Source organism: Rhinolophus sinicus, chromosome X, assembly GCF_036562045.2.
Source record: "Rhinolophus sinicus isolate RSC01 chromosome X, ASM3656204v1, whole genome shotgun sequence".
NCBI classification, from domain to species: domain Eukaryota; kingdom Metazoa; phylum Chordata; class Mammalia; order Chiroptera; family Rhinolophidae; genus Rhinolophus; species Rhinolophus sinicus.
The window spans coordinates 16,532,688-16,558,072 of record NC_133768.1 but is presented as its reverse complement, the minus strand read 5'-3'; the positions used below and the strand labels follow the sequence as shown (position 1 = coordinate 16,558,072).

General features: G+C 34.0%; 1 protein-coding gene across 7 annotated transcripts in view; it reads right to left on the bottom strand.

The window, feature by feature from the left end:
- The window catches only part of CNKSR2 (connector enhancer of kinase suppressor of Ras 2), a 284,901-nt gene that overhangs the window by 141,205 nt on the left and 118,311 nt on the right, over window positions 1–25,385 (bottom strand). For all 7 annotated transcript variants that reach the window (XM_019755412.2, XM_019755413.2, XM_019755415.2 and 4 more), the window contains exons 6-8: window positions 17,267–17,386; window positions 8,448–8,507; window positions 4,725–4,793 (exon numbers count right to left, since the gene is read on the bottom strand). In XM_019755412.2, coding sequence (XP_019610971.1) covers window positions 4,725–4,793; window positions 8,448–8,507; window positions 17,267–17,386 — 249 coding nt within the window. The remainder of the gene's footprint in view (window positions 1–4,724; window positions 4,794–8,447; window positions 8,508–17,266; window positions 17,387–25,385) is intronic.

Below are 25,385 nucleotides of genomic sequence, written 5' to 3'. Positions count from 1 at the left end.
AGAATACCAATCTCTTAGAATCCTAACAGTTATTTTAGGGATTATAACCACTTATTAAGCAATATGTTAAATACCATGCTAATACAGTTAATCTCTGTACTCCAGCAACATTTTCTGTTTACAGGAATAAGATGCAAGGTGCAGCAGAAATACTGCCATTTGAGGTCTCAGTTTTCAATATTTTGAAAGAATTATAAAGAATTATAATACTTCCTCCTTTCAGAAAGAACAAAAGAAAATAGTCAAGAATGAAAAAGAACTGAAGAGAAATAGTCAAGAGAGAAGAGATGAAAATGGTAAAATGAAAAAGAAAATGGAATTAGAAGAAAAATTAAAAAAATAAAGACAACAATTTAGTAAATTAAAAAAAGAGAAAGCATATCTGGTATTAGCCAGTATCATGGTATTGATTCCACTTAATCAGCCACTTCTTCCTGCTGAAGTCCAGAAGCAGGGAGGTAAGGTGAGAAGGAGGGAAGGGGGAAAGCTGGGCTTTAATGGGTCACCACAGTCTCCATCCATTCTGATTGTGTAGGCTTCCCCTTTCAACAATACTCTACTATTGTTCTTGGGTTGAAGGAACAAGAGGGTGAGGACAGAGTCAAAACTGAAAGACTAGAAGTGAGAATAGGAGAATTAAGGGAGACACCTTTGAGAATTATATAAATGAAATTAGAATGACCCTTCCAGATGACTCAGTAGTCCTTTAATTTGTTGCTGCCCCCCACCCTCTCTGCCATCACCTGTAAGTCGAGTTCAACAATGTTCACCATTTGGGTTGGAGAACAAAACCCACTAGCTTATAGTACTCATCTTCCATCTTTCATTAAATAATGTCCAACATCCTGACTATTTGCTGCAGTCTATCTTCTTAACTATCCCAATTCCAGTAGCCTTTATAGCCACATCTATTAAAACATTTCTTGACAGAATGTGGTCACCAGGTTCCAGAAGACCTTTCAAAACAACAGTGAATATGTTTTAATATTTACACAAAATAAAAGGCAAATTTTCCAAATGCTGGATTCAACCATCACATATCCCACTTTTCAACTGATATTCCTAAGAAGAAAATATCTGTTTTTAGTATAGATAGAATCTTTAGAACACTTACACACCAAAAACAGTATTAACATGAAATTCAACAAATTCATTAGGTATATGCCCAAATAGATAACTATAAATAGTCTCATCAGCTAAAAAAACATGTTAAAAATGCATCATGAGGGCAGAGTTGCTGATTCAAACTATGCCGAAGTATCTCCCAGAAAGAGGGATGTAGCGGCAGATGAAGTGGAAAAAATCTTGGGAGTTTCCAGCAGCCTTTGAGGAGTTGGATCTTCACTGGCGGGGAAGACATGCAATAGGACTCAGTCTGCTTTGCTTGGATGTTCATGATTTTTTCTTCTTCCTACCTGGCAGCCACAGTTTCTCAGCCACAGAAGTATGTTCATTTGAAAAGCTTAAAAGCCACTTATAATAAAAAATATAGCAACATGAAAAGGGACATAAAACTTCCAGTTTCATTTCAAATAAGAAAATATACGTTTTTAAAAAAGAACAAACTCGAAACACACACATCTAATTGAAAATCTTGAGGATGTGTCATACCAGCAATTTCAAAAAATAGTATTTGAATTCATCTGTGATTCATTCAACTTTCTCAGACTCTTAGGGAAAAAAATTCAAATTGCTTTTCTATGTATTTAAAAGTAAGAACAGTTATCAGATTTTATATTGTACATTACTACCTGTAGCAGTAGGAAGTTTTAGAATTACAGAAAAATACTAACTGGACTAATAACATTCAAAATATACGACTGAACATTACTCTTTTCATTATTGAGTCTAAATTGTTATAGAACAATATTGACAATACCTCACTATTCTGGTTAATTAATTACCGGATTAAAATATTAAATATGTTCTTCAAATGTATTAGCCATACTGTAAAGTAATTATTATATTATAACCAACCTCTAATGTCCCTGGAAACGAATGTAGGTATAGAAGGGGTAACTGCAGATTACAAATAATTTATACTTGTTTCAACTAATTTACCTGCCTACCAAACCTTTCATAGTAGCAAAACCCAGAAAATTTCCATTTCACCATCTCTGTACATTGTCTAGTAAGAAATTAAAAGCACTGTACAGACCACAATGCAGGCTACAGCAAGAAAAAGAGGGCAAGAGTAGGCTGCATTTTATGAAATTCACCATTCTTGCATAAATATTCCTCTCACTTGAACACAAAGACGATATGGTAATTGATCACATTATTAAGGAAGGCTACTTTCGTGGAATTCAACATGTTTTCCTATCAGAGAATATCTCTTATTATCATCCAAAATCAATTTGTGGGTTCTAGTAGCTGTCTGCCAAGAAAATGGATTCCAATTAGCCCAACTGTTGTAGCAGGTAAAAAAGGGAGGAAGAGAGATTGAAAGTTAATTTTTATTGTGCTCCTAATGTATGCTTGGTATTGTGATAAGTGTTTTACATATCTATCAGAAGGAAAGGAGTGAGGAAGTGGTAGTAAAGTTAAATTTTAAGCCCATTTCTAATTTCAGTTCTTATGATTCACCACCCCAGTTATGTAAATTCTCTCTTTCCTCTTCTCTTACCCTTGGCCCCACTGAATCCTTAGATTTAGTTACATGATTGTTAGAATTCTTCCCCTTTTGTTTGATAATTTTATAATCTGAGTTTGGGAAGGGAATATAATAAAACTGAAGTAACAACATGGGGCCTTAGAGTCACAGAGCTTTGAATTGTGGATGAATTAAATTATTCTAAGTCTCAATTTCCACATACACCTTCTTTGTAGGATTATTATAAGGAGTAAATGACATAAAATAAGTAAAGTACTTAATATGATACTTGACACTGTAAGAACTGAGCAAGTGTTGGCTATGGTTATTATTATAAAAAGTTAAACTATGTTTAAATAGTTACCATAACTTACTTAAAGCCATAAATCAATTTCAGAGCAAAAATTGGAAGCAAGTTCCCCCAACCATTATTGTGTGTAGTTTTCAACATTTTAGAATGTTCCTGTGATGCAAAGATATATTTACACATTCTCACAGTATTCAAATATCACCAAATCCATATGGATTTTATTAGTTCACTTGTAGTCTTTTAAAGACTTTTATGTTCATTTGACAAACATCAAAATATTTATTTGCTCCAGCAAGAATATCCTTTATAAATTTTACTCTTCATTAGAGACCAATTTCTATTCTCTTAGAATTGACCAACTGGAAATTGGTCCAACTATCCAACAGATGTAATGTTTGTTAAGGTTACACTGGAGAAATGGAGGCAACGCGAACATTAGAAGAGACAGAAGCTGCTTGTCTACTCTAGCTGCTGCCTTAACTCACTGCCCAAATCCTCATCCTAGGGGACAAGAAACTAGCTAGGGCAACCACTTTGTATGGTTTCTAGTAATGAGAACTTTCTCATCATCAGCACTGTCATGGTGTGGAAAGGCTCTGTCGATTACCAACATTCTGCATTAATTCCTATTAACCTTATATCCTCGTGTTTAATTTTTTAAACTTTCATTAACTTTTATTCACTGAGATCATGAACCCATTGAAGAAACATCATAACTTTAATTATCAGTGTCCAGAAGCCTTTCCAAAATACCACAAACTTCTCAGTTTATTCAAAGCCCAAATTAAAATGTTTTCTGCCTTAAGATCAGAATTACTGAGAAAAATCAAACTTTTCACACAAGCCTTCTTACCCGCCAAATATAGCCTTTCTTTTTAAAAGTTTCATCTATGACTCGAACATGCAAAAGGAAATTTAGTTTAAAAGTGCAACAGGAAATAATTACTCACTCTGAAGAGTTAGTGAGCTATAAGTAGAATATTTACCAGAATAAAACCATTTCTTCAAGTGAGAATTATTATATTAATAATCAGATTATTTTAACTTCATTTTTTTAGACAACACATTTTATTTTGGCAGAGACAGAACAAAGTGAATCAATTGAGACAGTAAATAGACAGAAATGAAGGTCATATGATGTTCATTTTCTAAATCTAAAATTAAGAAAAATAGCCCTTGAAAATCTACCATAGGCACAAAATGCCACTGCCATCCATAGCCTAGAAAGGGATTCCTGAGGTTCATAAAGCAAGAAAATTTTATGAACTTAGTTAAGTGCAATAGTTTCAAAATGAATACTGTAGTCTTCTTTCGGGAAATAAAGAGCTAATTAAAGTATTAAAATTAAAATTTTAATTGACATTTAAAATAAATCAATCTACCACTTTAATAAACAAATCAGTGTTAAAGTATATGAATGAATGTATGCTGTTACAAAACATATCAACTAGGCAATTCAATAATTTGTAAAAATAAAACTTAATAGTTATATCAAGAAAATGTTGACTTTATGTGCACTGCCACTTTAATTTCTATTCCAAAATTATTACCCCAGTTCATGGGATATATGCTGTCCTGCACCTGTCCATATAGAAATGCATATTTAACCTCAGTCACCACCAGTACTTCCTCATGTTCTTTTAAAACTATGCCTTACATTCCATCAAAGAATTAAGAAGAATAATCATTCAGTTATTTTTCAAAAGATTGTTTAACTATTTTATACACAAACAGGCATCTCTTTTCAGTGGTATTCTTCTAAAGCTTTAGCAAATCTTTATATTAGTTCCTCCCACTGACTCGTAAGGTAATTATACATACCACAGTCTGATGATTAACTTGAATCACTTCATCGCCAGCATGGATTTTTTTGCACCGATCTGCAGGTGACTAAATTGAACAAAAAGGAAATGATAAAGAACGTAAATTTTATCAGTAATTTCCTCTCTCTGAAACACTATAATAAGTTAACTTTTTAAAATTAGATCAATAATCATAATCTTCAAAGAATTAAGCTGACAAAAAAAGGTTATGAGTATTTCATATACTGTTTGTATTCTATGCATGACTAATGACAGAAAGTAGAAATGCAAAACAATATATAGATATTTATATTATAAAAGACAAATGTGTTTTTGAGAGCGTTAAGGGAAAATGATAATTGATATTATTACCCTTTGCAAACTTTATACAGACAACCCTATTAGGCTCTACTGGGCAACTAATTCAAAAATATATTTCAAAACATTATCTTTTTAAACTTTGATCCTTTCTGTTTAATACAAATTAGTCATATTAACTTCAGCAAATAAATATTTTCAAGTACATGTTTATGATCAGCATAAAAGCTCTGTCAATTGGTGATTAAATTGCTAATTTATTTCATTATTAATATCAATTCTGAGTAACTGAGAAAAGTAAATTAAAAGATGAACAGCCATTAGTTCAGAGTTACATTATATAACATTCACTCTCTAAATGTCTAATTATAAGAACATCCTATTTCTTATGTTTCATACAGTGCAATATATTGGCAAACAAAACCACACCAAATAAACTAAAATGTGTACATTTCCCCAGGGGATAATTTTATCACTTTTTTTCTTTATTCCCATAAGAGATTAAAAACAAAAACAAATAAGCAAAAACAACTTTGGTAAACTAATGTCGTCAAGTTTTATGAAGTCTTCAGAATACTAAAATAAGATTTAAGATAGAAATTTTATAATATTGTAGGTATGGGAAATGAATTTAAAATGCTATTTTTTATTTTTCCTCTAATGACTACTGTTTTTTGATTACACATATTAGTAGACATTTTAATGACAATGCATGTGGACTTTTGAATATACAGAAAATGTGTTTTAATGAAAAAATATTTGTGTATTTATATGTGTGTATGTTAATTTATATATCAAAGACAACTATAAATGCTGTAATTTTTATTCATTAGTATCTATTGAAAGCTAATGAAGAACAATATGGTGATGGAGTCTACAGAGTAAAATGCTACTTTTGAGATCCTGGAATACTATTTATTTTAAACGTGATTTTGGGTTCCTTCATTTTTTTATTCATTTCTAATTTCCAATTATTTCAAAAACAAGGAGGTCTTGAAAAATATTAACCTCAATTCAAGAAAATTTAAAATTCACAATAAAATTATTTGCCATATGCTAGAATTCAAGATAAGATGACATCCAGTGCATTTTAGTTACTGAAGTAATAATACAAGTATACTTCTAAGAGGGTAGTTCATCTAGGATGTGAACCCAACTAAGAATGGTGTCATAACAAGAAAAAAAATTGTATTTATTTCACAGCACTTTTAGGAGGTGGGTATATTAACAAATCAGACAAGTATCATGTAACAATTCTGAGGAGTTTGTTAAATCATTACTTTAATAGATTTATAACTACAGAGTCAGTCTTTGCTCTATTTGGCTGACAATTGATCTTTTTGAAGGCCAGTGTGAAAGAAAAATATCAAGCCAATGGCTCTAGTCATGATGTAAAAGAAAATGATAGTTGATCCATAAAATTCAAAGAAACCAAAACCACTTTTTGCACAAATAAGTAAAAAAAGGGATTAGATCCTACAAATTACAGACTTTCAGTGTTAAAAGGGATCCTAGAGATCATTTTGTCCAAACCCCTCATTTTCCATATGAGAAAACTAAGAAACTAGGGCACAGCAAAGCAAAATAACTTATCTACTTTAGTGAGCAGCTTTACTAAGACTCAACACAGATCTCCTCAGGATAAATGACCAAGGGCACCAAAAATAGTAAAATATTTTTTTAAAACAGAAGAATTAAGTGATATATGGTTCATATCTGAACTCTCAAAATCAATTTTTCTTTGATCACTAGTCCATTTATCAAATATTACTGAATATTTAATATGATCAATGCATAGTGCTTAACTTTCTTTTATAGACCTCAGACAGTATAGGGATATCGTTTCCACGGATTCTTTAAGATACAGTTCAAAATCATAATTTCTGTGATTCCTTCTGATTTCACGTGGCTGCCATTTACTATTCTTTCTTTTGTCCATCTATGCAAATTTTACAACCTGTTTACAAAGATAAACCCCTACTTGCACTCCTTAGGGGCAACAAGCTAGTTGAATTTTAAAATTCTTTCAATAACCTAGTCCCATGCCTGAAACATAGCAGACATAAACAAAGGTTTGTTAAAATGAACAAATGAGTAAATGAATGATCAAAGGAAATGTACAAGTAAATGAAAATGATCAATCAATGACAAACGTATAGTTTACAGTATCTCAGTGCATTAAAATTTTTAAATAGTTCACAACATGCATTTAAATGATATTCTTAATCCCATATAACTCTCACATTGAACACCAAATGTGAAGTCAGTACAATAATCCAACCGCAATATATTATTATGTGTTTCACCAATCACAAGAAACCAAGAGAAGTGGGGTGCGGGGGGGGGGTGAGGATCAATAAATGATTAAAATAATAGGAGAATTAGATGACAAGCATGTTGGTTATTTAAAAAAGAAAATGCTAGTAAAACGTTGAGATCAATAATTTGAGATGAACGAATTCCATCCCAGTTGCTTTTGAAGAAACACAGTATAAACCTGCAATTTGTCAAAATTTCTAGAAGAAAAAAATTTCAAAGCTCAGTACTTCCTTAAAAGAGCAGGATGGCAATATGGGACAACCAAATGCAGGAATAATGATTTACTATGCTACTCAAATCTATTTTACTCATCCTGTTACTGCCCAGCAAAGTCTTTCACATTTCTTGTGTTAGCTCATAAACACCTAGTGAGGTATGTGATATTGTAGGTATGTGCAGGTGATATTATATCCAATTTCTAGTTTAGGAAACTCAAGTAACGAGAGGATAAGTGACTTGCTAAAAATTACATTGCCATTAAGCTGCAGAACTGCTTGTAGGACCTAGGCCTAGGGACTCTGACCCACTGCATACAGTAGTTATTACAGGCTGGTCTCCAGTGGTTTTAATTCAGTAGCTTGGGGGTAGGGCCTGAGAATCTGCATCTCTAACAAGTTCCCAAGGGAGGCTGATGCTGCTGGTCCAGGGAAGTCCTCACTGTGAGAACCACTGGCCTATACCATACTGCCCCTCCACTGATTTAAGCTGAATTATATTGCAAGTATTCAGAAAGCACGACTTACCTGATGTTTGTTTTTTACATGAGTTAAGTTTCTTAATGTAAATAAACTATTTGACAGATCACAGTGGATTCTTTTAGATGTCACAATAACTTGTCATGAACCAGAAAATATTTAACAAAGACAAATTTCTTGCTGAGAATAGAAAACATCTGATTTACTTTAAGTAAATAGCTATTCTAAAGTAAATAAACTGACTGAAATTCTCCCCAAACCAGCCCTTACTAACTCAATAGGTCTTTTTAGTTTAATCTCCTAATCAGTTTATGCCCTCAGAAGTCAACCTCAATTATATGAGATATATAAGTTGTTTACTAATAAAAGGAAAAAACACACACCAAAATTTGAAATGTTACAATACTTACATTTTCTGTAGTTCCAGTAATTACATGGAGGCCATCATATGTTGATTTAATATACATACCCTAAGAAAAAGACAGCATCAGAAAAAAAATGAAGCAACTGGAACATTTCCAAGTATATTATAACCTCATTTACAAAAAAAATTATCCTATCAAATTAAAATTGCCACACGCCCCAGAGATGAATCTATGATTCAATAATGCTGTTTTTAAATTGGTAAGAAATTCCTATCTGAATGTTCTGGTTTCTAAACTTTGCCCAAAAAAGGCTGTACACAACTTAATCAAGTTAACTACTTGATAAGTAAACTGCCTATGAAACTTCTAAAATGCAGCATTGTAATTCAATACCCTGAAGAAAGAACATACCTTATTACCCCCTAAATCCATACTATGTGCTTTGTGGCAAAATAAAAGTTAAAAAGAAAAATTCAAATATTGGTATGTTATTAGCTTATTATACTTGATACATATTATACAATAAAAAGTAGGCTTCTACAGACCATTTCAACTATAAGTAACCAGAGATAGAAGTGTGATAAGATACTGTTAATATAAACTTTTTTCTCCTGCTCTTTTGTAGTATCCTGCATCTTCTGTCTTTATTTATTGATGAAATTTTAATAATTATATCCAATCATCTCTATACTAATAATTAAGAGGTAATGTGTGGCAATCCCTCCTCCCAGTAAGGAGGGTGAGATTTCATTTTCCATTTGAACACAGTCATATTAGAAAAAAACTTCATTAAAGTTTAGAGATTATCCAGAAATCCTGAAACTGTACAAGCTTTACGAGCAAACAAAAACTTTAAATTATGGATAGTGATAGGAGTTTAAAGGAAAAAAAAAATCACAAGATAATATTCACATTTTAAATATTAAAATATTTTCATTTAAACAAAACAGAAAAAAATAGATGATGCAGTGAATGGCGTATTTTCCTCTCTAAGAAAGATTGTTATTTTAAATTCTCTTTGGGGAAAAACTACCTGAGTTTTACCTATAACAGTGTTTTGCACTTCAAAATATCGATTTCAAAAATAAAAATGCTAATTTTAATAAATTTGGAACTTGGAAATATAAGGGACTTAACATAACCAACAATATCATTTCAGAAATAGCATACATTTAAAGCACTAATGTGAAGTAGACAATTACCATAATTTTAATTTCCCATACCTTTATGTTAATTTTATATTAAGTTCCTAGAAGCATACAATCTTCCCAGGCTGAATCAAGACGAAACAGAAAATCTTAACTGACCAATTATTACTAATGAAATCAAATCATTAATTAACAAGTTCTGAACAAACAAAAGTCTTGGACCACATGGCTTCACAGGTGAATTTTACCAAACATTCAAAAAAGAAGTACCACCTATTCTTCTCCAACTATTCCAAAAAATTCAAAACGAAGGAATGCTTCCAAGCTGTTTTTAAAATGAAAGTTTATTAGGGGGAACAATTGTTAGTAAAGTTACACAATGTGATTTATAGATGATGTAGTACAAAATTGTACACAAGCTCATTTTATGAGGCCACCATTACTCCGATTCCAAAACCATACAAAGACATTACAAGAAAACTAGGCTGATATCCCTAATGAACATAGATGCAAAAATCCTCGACAAAATATTAGGAAACTGAGCTCAGCAATACATTAACAAGATCATACACCATGAACAAGTGGGATTCATTCCTGGGTTGGTTCAATATATGCAAATCAATAATGTGACATACCACATAAAAAAGATGAAAAATAAACATCATATGGTCATATCAATAGATGCTGAAAAAGCATTTGACAAAATCCAGTATCAATTCATGATAAAAACTCTCAGCAAAGTGGGAATGGAAGGAACATATCTCAACATAATAAAGGCCATATATGACAAACCCACAGATACTATCATACTCAATGGGGAAAAGCTAAAAGCATTCTCCTTAAGATCAGGAACAAGATAAGGATGTCCACCATCACCACTTTTATTCCACACAGTTCTGGAAGTCCTATCCCCAGCAATCAGACAAGCAAAAGAGGTAAAAGGCATCCAAATGGGAAAGGAAGAAGTAAAACTGTCATTATTTGCAGATGATGTAATACTATAATAGAGAACCCAAAAGATTCCACCAAAAAACTGTTAGAACTGAATTTAGGAAAGGAGCAGGATACAAAATTAATATTTAGAAATCAGTTGCATTTTTATACACCAATAATGAACTATCAGAAAGAGAAATTAAAAAAACAATGCCATTTAAAATTGCATAAAATATATAAAATACTTAGGAATAAATTTAGCCAAGCTACCAAAAGACCTGTACTCAGAAAATTGTAAGACATGGAAGAGAGAAATTACAGAAGATACAAATAAATGGAAACACACACCAAGCTCATGAATAGGAAGAATTAATATAGTTAAAATGTCCACACTACCCAAAGCAATCTATAGATTCGCTGCAATCCCTATGAAAATACCAATGGCATTTTTCATAAAACTAGAACAAATGATCCTAAAATGTATATGGAACCATAAAAGACCCTGAATAGCCATGGCAATCTTGAGAAAGAAGAACAAAGCTGGATGTATCACACTACCTGATATCAAATTACACTATAAGGCCATAATAATCAAAACAGCAAAACAGCATGGTATTGGCATAGACACATAGATCAATGGAACAGAATAGAGAGCCCAGAAATAAATCCATGCCTATATAGTCATTTAATTTATGACAAAGAAAGCAAGAATATATATTGGTGTAAAGACAGTCTATTCTATAAATGATGCTGGGAAAACTGGACAGTTATATGCAAAAAAAGAAAGAAAGAAAGAAGGAAACTGGACCACCTTCTTATGCCATATACAAGAATAAACTCAAAACGGGTTCAAGACTTAACTGTAAGACCCCAAAACCATAAAACTCCTAGAAGAAAATATAGATAGCAAACTCTCATACATTACCCATAGTAATATTTTATCAATATATCTCCTCAGGCAAGGGAAACAAAAGAAAAAATAAACAAATGGGACTATATCAAACTGAAAAATTTTTTCAGAGGTAAAAAAAACCCCATCAACAAAACAAAAAGACATCCTACTGAATGGGAGAAGATATTTGCCAATGACACATCTGATAAGGGGTTAATATCCAAAATTTCTATATAAAAAAACCTCATGCAATTCAACACCAAAGAAACAAACAACCCAATTACAAAATGAGCAGAGGACCTGAATACACATTTCTCCAAAAAGGACATACAGATGGCGAATTGACAAATGAAAAGATGCTCAACGTCACTAAACGTCAGAGAAATGCAAATAAAAACCACAATGAAATATCACCTCACACCTGTCAGAATGGCCATTATCAATAAATCAACAAACAGCAAGAGTTGGCGAAAATGTGGAGAAAATGGAACCCTCATGCACCGTTGGTGGAATTGCAAATAGGTGCAGTCACAGTGGAAAACATTGTAGAGGTTCCTCAAAACATAAAAAATAGAACTACCTTATGACCACTCCCGGGTATTTATACAAGGAAATCCAAAACACTAATTCGAAAAGACATATGCACCCCTATATTTACTGCAGTGCTATTCCCAATAGCCAAGATATAGAAACAATTGAAATGTCCATCAATAGATGACTGGATAAAGAAATTGTGTCACACACACACACACGCACACACACACACACAATGGAATATTCTCAGCTATAAAAATGAAAGAAATCTTACCATTTGCAACAACATGGATGGACCTAGAGGGTATTGTGCTAAATGAAATAAGTCAGACTGAGAAAGACAAATACCATATGATCTCACTGTGGAATCTAAAGAAAAAAATAAATGGACAAACAAAACATAAATAGACTCACAGATACAGAGAACCATTTGCAACAACATGGATGGACCTAGAGGGTATTGTGCTAAATGAAATAAGTCAGACTGAGAAAGACAAATACCATATGATCTCACTGTGGAATCTAAAGAAAAAAATAAATGGACAAACAAAACATAAATAGACTCACAGATACAGAGAACAAACTGATGGTTGCTAGATGGGAGGGGGTTGGGGGATGCGTGAGAAAGGTGAAGGGATTAGGAAGTACAAATTGATCGTTAAAAACTGTCATGGGGATGTGAAATACAGTATGGGGAATATAGTCAGTAATATTGTAAAAACTATGTATAGTGCCAGGTAGGTACTAGACTTATTGGGGGGTTACTTCATAAATTATATAAATGCCTAACCACTATGCTGTACACCTAAAACTAATATAAAATAATATTGAATGTAAACTATAATTTAAAAAATATAATCACGGGATGTGAAGTACAGCATTGGGAATATAGTCAATGGTATTTTAATAGCTATGTACAGTGCCAGATGGGTGGTAGACTTATTGGGGTTTTCATTTTGTGAGGTGTGTAAATGTCTAATCACTATGTTGTTTGGTACACCTGAAGCTAATTATAATAATGAGAGAATTATTGTGAGGGCTAAAAGAACTCACAGTTGTGAAAATTCTTTATAAATAAATGAATCTTAAAATACCAAAAGAAAAAGCTCTAAATAATCTCATAAATGATTAGGTCATAGAGAAAGTCTAGTATCCTAAGAAAATTTGTTTAGAAAAAGACATAGTGATTGATATAATGAAAACTCATGGAGATAATCTAGTCATGAGTCTGGAAATAAAATTTGTGTGTGATTGCACATACCAGGAACTTTAAAAATGGCAATTGTAAGGTAAAGCAAGTATCTATTCGTTATAGGAAGAGGACCTCATCCTTATTTATACATAATTTATATCAAACCTAATTTTTTCAGATGGGTACAAATGTTTAAAATGCTTAAATAAAGAAGGATCTAGCTATGTATACAGAGTTCAATTCTAGCAACTTCATAGTTATGAACAATAGAATAGAAATAAAGCCCATTTTTAAAATGACACAAAGAATGAAGATATTTCTTTTTCTGCAATATTTTCACTGCTAACCTCAACAAACCATTTGTTGTAGCTGCTTTTAATAATCAAAACTAACTTCTTCATCCTTTATATCTCCCTCTGGTAGAACTAATGAGAAAAAAATAATGGCCAAAAATCAGATACTAAGAGAAAGAGAAGAAACAAGTTGTTTGGATGAGCTTCAAACTAATCCACAGATGCAGTCCACAGAACTACACCTGATCACGTTATCATCTCTGAGAAAGGGTCAAACAGCAGGAGGACATGTAATTTAATGGCTCTTTTTTTCTGGAACTGAGACTTCCATTTTATCAAAGCCTTCATTCCTCCTTTTCTTTTAAAACCAGTTAATTAATTCTGGAGCTGACTTGAACAGCAGCCTCTCTCCTGCTCAGCTAGCCCAAATGACATTTGCTTCACTTTGTCTCCAAACATTGGTTAACCAATGGGAACCAATGCAACCTCAGTCAAGTCAATGAAATCCGGCATATTTGGAGATACCATGTTTCCCCGAAAATAAGACCGGGTCTTCTATTAATTTTTGCTCCAAAAGACGCATTAGGGCTTATGTTCAGGGGATGTCATCCTGAAAAATCACGCTAGGGCTTATTTTCCAGTTAGGTCTTATTTTCGGGGAAACATGGTCGTCCATGTGCCTAAATAGCAAAAGAACTCTCTGAGGCCAAGAGGCTTCCCCAAGGATGCCCCGCCCCCCAGCCCCTTTTTCTCTATTCAGCTCATCTCTCAGTTCTGATCTAGTTTAGATACATTCTAATAGCTCTCATTTTCCTTCTTTAATTTTCAACTAATTGTTGTTGTTTAAAAGCATTTTAGAAATCAGTTTCATATTATTAATGATAACTAAGGATGCTTTCCACCATTCCTTAAAATGCTCAGGACTCTCTTAAATCTAAGAAATCCTAGGAGATTTGACTAGTTAGGTAGAAAGCTGATGAATAAGCCATCCAGTTTATTAGTGGAAAAACAAAGCAACTACCTTTTGCCTATGAGAGCTTCTCTGTTTTGAAACTGGCAGAACTTCTGCAGATATTTCTAAGCTAATTAAACGTCATTAAAGCTTGGTGAATTCTCCCACATCTTTCTATTTCTTTCCTTCATTTACCATTTAGACACTTTCTATGGCTAAGTACATGCTAAATGTTACCCAAATCCTTAAATCTATTTATTCAAATGTGATTGACTAAACGTAATTAAAGGTGGCCATTTTTAAAAATGATATAATGTCATTTTTAAAATGAACAAGTCATGTAAAATTTCTATTTAGTCATCTCTCCTGTAACATAAACAACAAAAAATAGTTTTGTAGTGAGCTCTTTTATGAATATTCAACATTTTAGTTTTTTCTTTTTCTCCCTCTGAAATATCTTCCCAATGAAATGCTGCCAACTGTCCTTTAAAAATGAATTTCTCTAGATAGTTCCAGTTTTAAAGTCATCCTCCTAAACTTCTCACACCTCCTGTTAGCAATTCCAAGTTTAAATGTGGGATAATGGAACACGCTTTGTTCAGATGTACTTCATTTAGATGTACTTGGACTTAAACCCTGCCTCTATTGTGTATTACCGATATGTGATACAAGGCAAATTAAAGATCTGTGATTCCATCTTCTCATTTGCAAAATGATAAAATTAATCCCTATTCTATAGAGTTGTGAGGAAAATACCTGGCAAATGGTAAGAACTCATTTCTTCTCTTTACTCTTGTAGGTCTTTCCCAGACTGTTTAACTGAATCTGGTTCTTACCATTTTAAGTTCATGACTATTCCAAAGAGCAGACCCAGAGCAACCTCTTTCAAATTTAAAACCCAAAAGGCCTCTCCAGGGCTATAAGTTCATTTAAAAATTTTCAAGATTTCATAAAGTCCATTGATTCGCATTGTCTTGACTCACTTCACATGGTTATTTTTACCCCATGATTTCAGTGTAAATTAGAGAAAAAAAATCAAGCTCTTTTCTCAGAACAATACCATCCTTAGAACCATAGGCTCATAGAGCTAGAGAGAGCTTTAAAGATAAAATGATCTAGTCCACCCTTCCTGGCCTCCAAATTCTATAGATGAAAAGATCAAGGCCAAGGAAGTTAAATTTGCTCACCCACCTCCACTAGATTACACTCACAGCAATATTTTATGTAAGTGATTTGTATCCAGGTGTCCTGACTACTTGTCTAGTATAACATACGAGTAGTAATTGGTTCATAATTTTCCAATCTACAAATCATGATTAGAGAGCTTCCTTTCCTTCATAACTACTGAAAAGGGAGGTGTAGAAAGGGAATCTTTAATACTATAGGTTGAAAGATGCTTTAAATAAAACTGGACTTTGTAAAGGAAAACAAAAGGATAGTAAGAATTAAAAATCATAAATATTACTTCAAATACTTTATAAATTTTAGAAAAAAGTCCTTGAAACTAATTAAAGTTAGATACCGTGTTTTCCTGAAAATAAGACCTAGCCGAACAATCAGCTCTAATGCGTCTTTTGGAGCAAAAATTAATATAAGACCTGGTCTTAGTTTACTATAAGACTGGGTGTAATATAATATAATATTAATATAATATAATATAATACAATGTAATGGTCTTATATTAATTTTTGCTCCAAAAGACGCATTAGAGCTGATTGTCCGACTAGGTCTTATTTTCGGGGAAACAGGGTATAACACTTATAGGTTACAATGATGACATGCTTGCTGGCTATGTCTGATATGCTGATTTCCATCTTTCCAGGAAGACACAGATAAAAACCACAAAAGCCCGAGGAATTGTGGTTACCTAGAAGTAATTTGCCAAATATCAGAAGAAAAGTCAATCAATAGGAGAGATGGCTTCAACTAAAAAAATCACTGGTGGCCAATGAAGACTTTGCCCTCTAAGTTATATACATACATATTTAATTGAAGAAGAAACACCACATAAAAAGTTAAACCTGCTTAGAGATTTTTAAGAATATATTATCTGAATTAAATTATTAATTCTAGTTTCCAAGACTTCTGTTTTCTAAAATATCATTAATTGTATCCTTGGAAAATTCATCTACAGGGAGAAATTACGAACACTGTATCACCAAGCTAAGACATAATAGTTGTGCACTAGGTAAGATGATCAACAGCCAGTTTCTTGTTTATTTTTGTTTTGAAACTGGCAGCAGACCTTCTGTAGATGCCTTCTGTCTCTCCCTCATTAATATTAATATCATACGTTTTCTTTTTAGAGGCTTAGAAAAGAGGAAGTTTTCTCTTGGGTTAAATTTAGAACCGACACAATTTTTAATCAGGTGAACAAAATGTAGATGATTACCTTTATTATTCCATAATTTCAAAACGACATCCCATAGATGTCAGCCTAGTTTTGGCAACATCCACCTGCTTACTCACCCTTATAGGAAAGAATGGATATGACTTACAAAGAATATCACATTTGTTTAGTTTACCCACCCTAAGGGAAGGGAGACCTATTAAAACTAGAACAAACCAAAGCAAAACAAACAAAACACCCACCTGCATGGGTGGTTCTTATTATAAAACTCTTAAACTTCCTTTAAACCTAAGGAACTTTGGTAGGGGGTGAAAGAATGCATTAAAAGCTATATTATTACCAAAGTAAACAGGGCGATTCAGAAATCACCATTTTAAATTTTTCTTATTTTCATTTATCTTCATGAAACATCTCATCATGACAAACTCCTACACCTTAACTCCACTAGAAAAAAATACCAAAATGTTCAGTTTAAAATTCATGGATTCCCATATATTCAGATGCTGCTTTGCCCACATCATTAGCTGTCTGTTGATGGATGGTGGCTTTGATAAAAATGGTATCTCTTACCAGCCCTTCACTTGGTTTGATGTTTGCCAGCTGAATCACTTCCAGGTGAGCTGACTGTGAAACCAGAGGATCCGATGACAGGGATATGATGTGGTCACAGACTCCAGAAAGAGTTTTACACTGAGAGAAAAAAAAAGAAAAAGAAAATTGTGATAAACGCATGTTGTGTCACATAAATCACTTTTTGTTGTAACTTCTTTTCCAAGGAAAAATTAAAAAAACAAAACAAAACAGTAGAAGTAGTTGGCATTTTATTCTATAAAATTTGTATAAAAAAGGTATTCAGATGAGAAAAACACACAACACACTTATATTCTAAATTATGGATATAAGAACTATATATCAAAATATTCAAGAAAGTTTTGGTTATGTTTTATTTCCATTATTTAATTTATCAGACCTAGAATAAGATGATTGCTTCTAGGCAATTTTAATAATCTGAGAACTTCTTGATAACAATCATCAGATTGAATTGAATTCAATAATTTCAAAAACCTTGATGTCTTTTACTTCATGATCAGAATAGTTAAAAAAAAAATCCAGCCAAGGTCCAGGTAAGATGAATCTCTCAAATGTGCTTGATGAACTCCTCCTCCTTTTTCTTCTAGACTTTCCTGCTCAAGGTTACCTTTGTATGTTTCCTACTTCCTGCAGGCAAAGTTTGGCACTCCCTCAATCCTGCATTCTCAGCATTCTATGTGCAGTCTAAAAGTGTATGATAACTACATTCTGAAGCCCTCTTGAGGCAGGGACTGTGTCCTACTATCATCTCTGACTTCTCTTTCTCCCCCAACCCCTACTTGCCACCCACACAAGGTAGACAGATCCTAGAACATATAAGGTACTTTACAAATATCTTGTTTCCCCGAAAATAAGACCTAGCTGGACCATCAGCTCTAATGCGTCTTTTGGAGCAAAAATGAATATAAGAACTGGTATTGTATTGTATTGTATTATGTAAGATCCGGTCTTATACTAAAACAAGACCGGGTCTTATATATTCTTTTTTGCTCCAAAAGATGCATTAGAGTTGATGGTCTGGCTAAGTCTCATTTTCAGGGAAACACGGTATGAATTGAATAAACCGAAGAGCAAATGAGCTTTAACAACAAGTGGTTTGACTGAGGAAAGAAAGCTAATGCTTTAGTTAGGATAAACCCATTCACACTGATACAGAATAATAGATTTAAATAGATTACATCCATATTGGTATGGTTAAGACTCAGACATGGTCAAATTATGAAGAAAGTGAAACATGAGTAAATGAAGCTTAGAATACACTGTCCTAAAATATGCTGGCTCTTACATGCTTCACAGACTCTCATTGTACTCAGTGAAGCCTGGTGTCCATCATTTGAGGGTTTTGTTTGTTTGCCTTTTTTTGTTCCTTATTGTAGAAGAAGCTATTCTGTTGTAGCGATCAAGGTGTTATCTTCTATCCATCTCCAACATGTTAGGTTTGTTCTGTGACTACTGCATTACTCTGCTATACGGAAGACAGTTTCTTCGCCCTGGTCTGGATAAGAAGGACTCTCTTTTTACTTACTGCATTCTGTACTTTGTCTATGGTCTCAGTCGGCGCAGGGCTCAGCTTCTTCATACGACGGAAACTGCCAGGCTAAATTTCTTTTCCTGTTCGCACTACTGCTTTTCGCATCTGCTTTTCAAGGCTTTTTTTTTTTTTTTTTTTTTTTGAGGCTATCAGCCTCTAAAGACAGACATTAGCTGGCATAATACCAATACCCATGGAAAGAAACTGGGCTTTGTATGAAGACAGATGTGGGCAATCACCACGCTGCCAGTTACTTGCTGTGTGACTGTGAGCAAGTTATTTTATATCCTTGAGGCTCAGTTTCCTAATGTAGAAAGTGGAGTAATAAAAATTACTTTCTGTGGTTTATATGACAGATCAGGATAATGTATATAAAAGAGAGCACGATATGGGTCCTATCAAAGGAAGACACTAAATAAATGTTTATTCTCCCTTTGTTGCTTTCTCTACCCTCCAAGGACTCAATCCTTACTGGTGGGATGAATTATGTCGTTATTTTTAATCCCATGGCCTTGTTGACCATCTTAAAATGACCAGGAATCACACTGCATGGTCATAATGGACAGCTCACAGCTCTTTACTCTTTCTCATGTTCAAGTCTCAGTGCTCTCAGATACAAATAACCCTGAAGAGCTGCTAAGCAAAGTGCCAACAGGACCCTCCCCCTGCAAACTGGAAATCCTACAGGGCCAGCTTCATGGGTGTGTGACCTGTGCAGTAGCAGAAGGGTCTGTACTTAGTATTATGCTGCTGCTGTCTTGGAATTCTTATTTTTGAAAAAGGGGCTTGACAGTTTAATTGTGCACTGGGTCTCATATATCATGTAGCCCATCCTAGGATCCCAGTCTTGGGGTGTGTGTGTGTGTTTGTGTGTATCTAATTCCTCTTGAAAATATTCATCAGTAACCACAAGGGTAAAGGACAGAATGGCAGCACTTTACATACAAAAACTGGCTGCATTTCAAATTGCTGCTGGTTGACAGGAAGGTAAACACTTTTGGGCAGATTTAAATATTTTAACATTTCTTTCCTCCCATACATGGTTACATCTTCATTCTTTTTTATTATTATTATTTTTGGAGTTTTTATTTAATATTTTTGGACCATGGCTGACCGTGAAGTTCTTGTTTTCTCTTTATCTCAAGCGGGAAATAACATTGTTAACTCTGAAGAGTTTTCATATAGGATACTTAGATTGTGTGATAATCTGAAGGCTACTAAATTAGCATGCTAAAAAGAATACTTTGTGGATTCTAGTGAAGCATATTTCAAAAGTGTCCAATGAATAAATAAATAGGAAGGTAATGGATGAATATAAATGGCTCAACATGTGCTCGTTACAATATCCAGGGCCTTATATGACACACTGGTAATGAGCAATGGTAGTTCTGCTATCCAGGCAGTGGAAGCACTTACAAGTGGGGAAGAAGGAAAAAAAGGCAGAAATACTAGACTGTAGACATTTTTACAAAAAAGAAAATACCATTTAAATCCACTGTATTAAGTTGTAAATCATTTTTTCAGATTCTTCCTCTTGAGTAATTCTGTTTGCCAATTACCTGCTATGTGCTAGGTCTGCTGGGAATACAAAAGATGAGTAAAACATTGACTTTACCAGCAAAGCTATCAGGATTGAATAAAGATCTTGGAAAATAATATAAGATTAGAAAAGAAACTCTACTAGAATTTTGCTGCCTGTTTGAGAGATAATATCCTACAACCTTTATATTGCAGCATTTGGTACTTGGCTAAATAAGCCAATTAGAAGGGGTATAAAATGGCCTGGCTTTATATGCTAATTCCACACTCATTACTGCAGCATACATCAAGCCACTGCAGGAAACCACATTAAGACTACAATGGCAAACTTCCAGGGAAATTATTTACTGTGTTCTTGTAAAAAGTAAATTTGTTCATTCAGTGAACTCGTGTGATATTATGTTATCATTTTAAAACACAGTATTATCTATTGCTATTAACAGTGTATTCTGGAAAAAGAAAATTAACTCTAATACAGCAAGAAAAATGCATTCTTTGTTACTGTAAGTTAACATCAATTTTATACAGCACCTACCATTCAGGGTCTGACACAATGCTAAACACTTCATATCCATTATCTAATTTATCTTTATAACAACTTCCTGAAGTAGGTGTTATTATACCCAGTTTAGCAGATGAGAAAGCAATGCTAAAAAATAGACCAAGGTCATTGCCTCGGCAGAAGAAGGACTTGAATTTTTAATCATTATGCTTATCATCTCTTATTTTGATGCTTAAATCTCAACTTGTTTTTGGTGAATTTTATTTAAAATCTATGTCTGTATTAAATGGATGTTATATAACATGTTGAAACTGCATAGTATAATGAAATATAAGGTGAGCCTGCAAGCGTTCTTCTAACTTAGAATGCAGTTTAAATACAGAGTAGAACTGAGACTGTGAAGGATAGTCTGGGGAAACTTAAAGCAATTTTAGCAGCAAAAGGACAACTCTATTCTAGTTGGAAGATGACTGGTAACCACTGGTACAGAAGGGATTCTTCTGCTATCTTTGCAATATTTATATCAAAAGATTTTAAATTCTGTTTATCTTTAGTTCTAAAACAGAAGAAAAAAATTTGAACCTAAATTTAAAGCCTAGTAAATAATGTGCCTTTAATAATGCTAAAGGGAGCATAAAATGGCAATGGGTATCATAACAGACCCTCTGGATTGTGTTGTAAGCTACCCAAGATGGTGAAAAAAGATTTAGTGACTAAATAGCAGTTAACAGACAGGGCTAGCTAGCTATGACAAAAGTGCCTTTTAAAATAGAAGTGTGTCACAGGCTAAATTTAATGGTATTGTGATTTTTTCCCCCTCTCCAGTTGTTTACATTATAACTAAAGAGTAAAATTCACAAACGGGATTTAAATTGTTCTTCAAAAGTATTATTCTATAACATGTTCGCCAACACAACAATTTCTTGCTCATACACTGAAGAAAATTGAAGGAGAAACAATTTTTTAAGTTTAGTGGTTACCAGAGGGTAGCAGGGGAGGGGGGTGATTGATGAGGGTAAACCGGATCAAATATATGGTGATGGAAGGAGAACTGACTCTGGGTGGTGAACACACAATGGGATTTATAGATGATGTAATACAGAATTGTACACTTGAAACCTATGTAACTTTACTAACAATTGTCACCGCAATAAACTTTAATTAAAAAAACAAACAAAAAAACTGAAAAAACTAATAGAATAAAATTTCAATTTTAACTCATTGTATTAATTACATCCATACAAAGCAAGGACTAAGAGTTTCAAACATTTTCAGATTTTGTGGGTAGATACCCAAAAGAGGGATTGCTGGATCATATGGTAATCCTATTTTTAATTTTCTGAGGAACCTCCACACTGCCTTCCATAACGGTTGCACCAGTCTGCATTCCCACCAACAGTGTATGAGGGTTCCTTTTTCTCCACAGCCTCTCCAACACTTGTTACTATTTGTCTTGTTGATGATAGCCATTCTGACTGGGGTGAGGTGATATCTCATTGTGGTTTTTATTTGCATTTCTCTGATGATTAGTGATGGTGAGCATTTTTTCATATGTTTATTGGCCATTTGTATGTCCTCTTTGGAGAAATGTCTCTTCAGGTCCTCTGCCCATTTTTTTTTATTGGATTGTTTGTTTTCTGTTGTTGAGTTTTATGAGTTTCTTATGTATTTTGGATATTAGCCCCTTATTGGAGGCATTGTTTGCAAAAATCTTCTCCCATTCCGTTGGTTGCCTCTTTATTTTGTCGATGGATTCCTTTGCTGTGCAGAAGTTTTTTAGTTTGATATAGTCCCATTCATTTATTTTAGCTTTTACTTCCCTTGCCTTTGAGGTCAAATTTATAAAATCCTCTTTGAACTCAAAGTCCGTAAGTTTAGTACCTATGTTTTCTTCTATGCAGTTTATTGTTTCAGGTCTTATGTTTAGGTCTTTGATCCATTTTGAGTTACTTTTGATACATGGTGACAGACAGCAGTCTAGTTTCATTCTTTTGCATGTGTCTTTCCAATTCTGCCAGCACCATTTATTGAAGAGGCTGTCTTTTCTCCATTGTATGTTTTTGGCTCCTTTGTCGAAAATTATCTGTCCATATTTATGTGGTTTTATTTCTGGGTTCTCAATTCTATTCCATTGGTCTATGTGTCTGTTTTTCTGCCAATACCATACTGTTTTGATTATTGTTGCCCTGTAGTACAAGCTGAAGTCAGGGAGTGTGATACCTCTACATTCCCTGACTTTAGTTTGTACTACAGGGAAGGCAGTGTGGATATTCCTTAAAAAATTAAAAACAGAATTACCATAGGACCCAGCAATCCCTCTCTTAGGTATCTACCAAAAAAATGTGAAAACATTTATCCATAAAGATATATGTGCTCTGAAGTTCACTGCAACTTTATTTACAGTGACAAAGCCATGGAAACAACCAAAGTGTCCTTTGATAGATGACTGGATAAAGAAGTCGTGGTATATATACACGATGAAATACTATTCTGTCATAAGAAAAGATGAAGTAGTGCCATTTGTGACAACATGGGTGGATCTTGACTTTATTATGCTAAGCGAAATAAGTCAGACAGAAAAAGTCGAGAACTATATGATTTTACTGATATGTGGGATATAAAACTGAAAACAACAAAGGAACAAGAAAAACAAATGAAGAAACAAAACTCATAGACACAGACAACAGTTTAGTGGTTACCAGAGGGTAAGGGGGGTGGGGGGTGGTAGATAAGGGTAAACAGGGTCAAATACATGGTGATGGAAGGAGAACTGACTCTGGGTGGTGAACACACAATGTGATATATAGATGATGTATTACAGAATTGTACACCTTAAATTTATGTAACTTTGCTAACAATTGTCAGCCCAATGAACTTTAATTAGAAAACAAAGAAAAGAAAAAAGAAGTTTCAAATAGCTTCGGAAAGGAACTGCAGTTGCAAATAAAGGTCATATGAATTTTGTTCCAACAAGGCCTAGAAAATTCTGCAATCTCTTTATGTTTCAAACTCTGATGGTGGGGAGAAACGCAACAAAAAATTAGCAAAATGAGAAGAAACCACCTCCACTGCTGCAGCAGCCGCAGCCACTACCACCACCATCACCACCAGTTCATTCAGCCATTCATTCAACAATTGCTTAGTATCTGCTACATGATTCACATGCCAACTACTATGCTTAAGAATTTCACAATCTGGGACAGTGTTTCCAGTAACACATTTGGCTTTGTCTTTAACATCACTGACATTAAGCATGTGGCCCTTGCGTACCTGATAATGGAAAAGAAGCAATAACACTTTAAAATAATCATCATCTAGGAATGATGTGGTCAGTACTAACCAGTGAGAGACCATCACACCGAAATGTGTATCTACTTTGATGAGCAACAAGTGGACACATGACACTTGCAACTTATTTCCAGCTACTGCCTTGAGACATCTTGGTCTCAATTAAAGGAGAAACAAGAGGCTCCAGCACTCCTCTGATTTCTCACAAGGAAATAGCTGGAAACCAGAATTGCATCTGGGAAAATGTCCATTCTATCTGACTGCTCTCAGGTACAGGAAACAGAGCCAGGTAGGTTTGCAGTGGGTCCCCAGGCAGATGAGAGAGCACTCATTAGAGAGTATGCTACTTTCCAGGCTCAAGATTAACAAGGGTCTGAACATATCAATGGCTCAACTACAATGTAGGTTATCAGGAAGATTATTTTATTTTACTTCAGGTTCAAATAGCAGGAGTGAAGCAGTTCATTATAATTGGATGAGCTTCTGGGAAATCCGGGCACTATATATAGAGTTTATGGGCAAATAGGGACCAAAAAACAGAGACCTGGGAGCAATGTCTTCACTTACAGTTGAGAAATTCAAAGTTTCCATATGTGGTTTACTGGCGAAAAGAGGTACTCGCACTGTGTCAGTTATGAATTTATTGGCTCTCAGCTCCAAATTCACCCTTCAGTGCTTGCTCTGTGATGATGGACAGGAGTCTTCAAACATTTCTGCTTTACAGTGAGGACAACGCTAAATGTTTGTCAGTAGAGGGCGCTGGAAAGACATTGCAGGGGGAAGGAGGCTTCTCTTTCAGGTTCCCTTGTACTGCGTTTTGCTTTTCCTTGCTCGTGCTGCTTGGTCCTTCAGTGATGCGTGTGTGTGTGTGTGTGTGTGTGTGTGTGTGAGACCCGCCTGTCACCCTTGCGACAGTGTCCACCTACAAGCTGTCCTTCGTTAGGTGTTCCGCCCCTCCCAGTCTTAGGGCATGCTTTAGAATCTCTTTACATCTATATAGGTGCTCTTCTATCATAGTTTAATAATTATTTATATTACACTTCCCTTGTTTAAGTTACTGTGTGATTTCTGTCTCCAGACGAATTCAATTACCTTGAAGAAATCTTTACATTTATAGTGACTACAACTGTAGTTAAAAAAAATCCATAATGACTTTAATCACATAAAGAATGGTCTCAGATGAAGAAAGCCCTTCAATTTATGTGCCATACTGTTCTTTACTGATTTTGTGAGTTAAT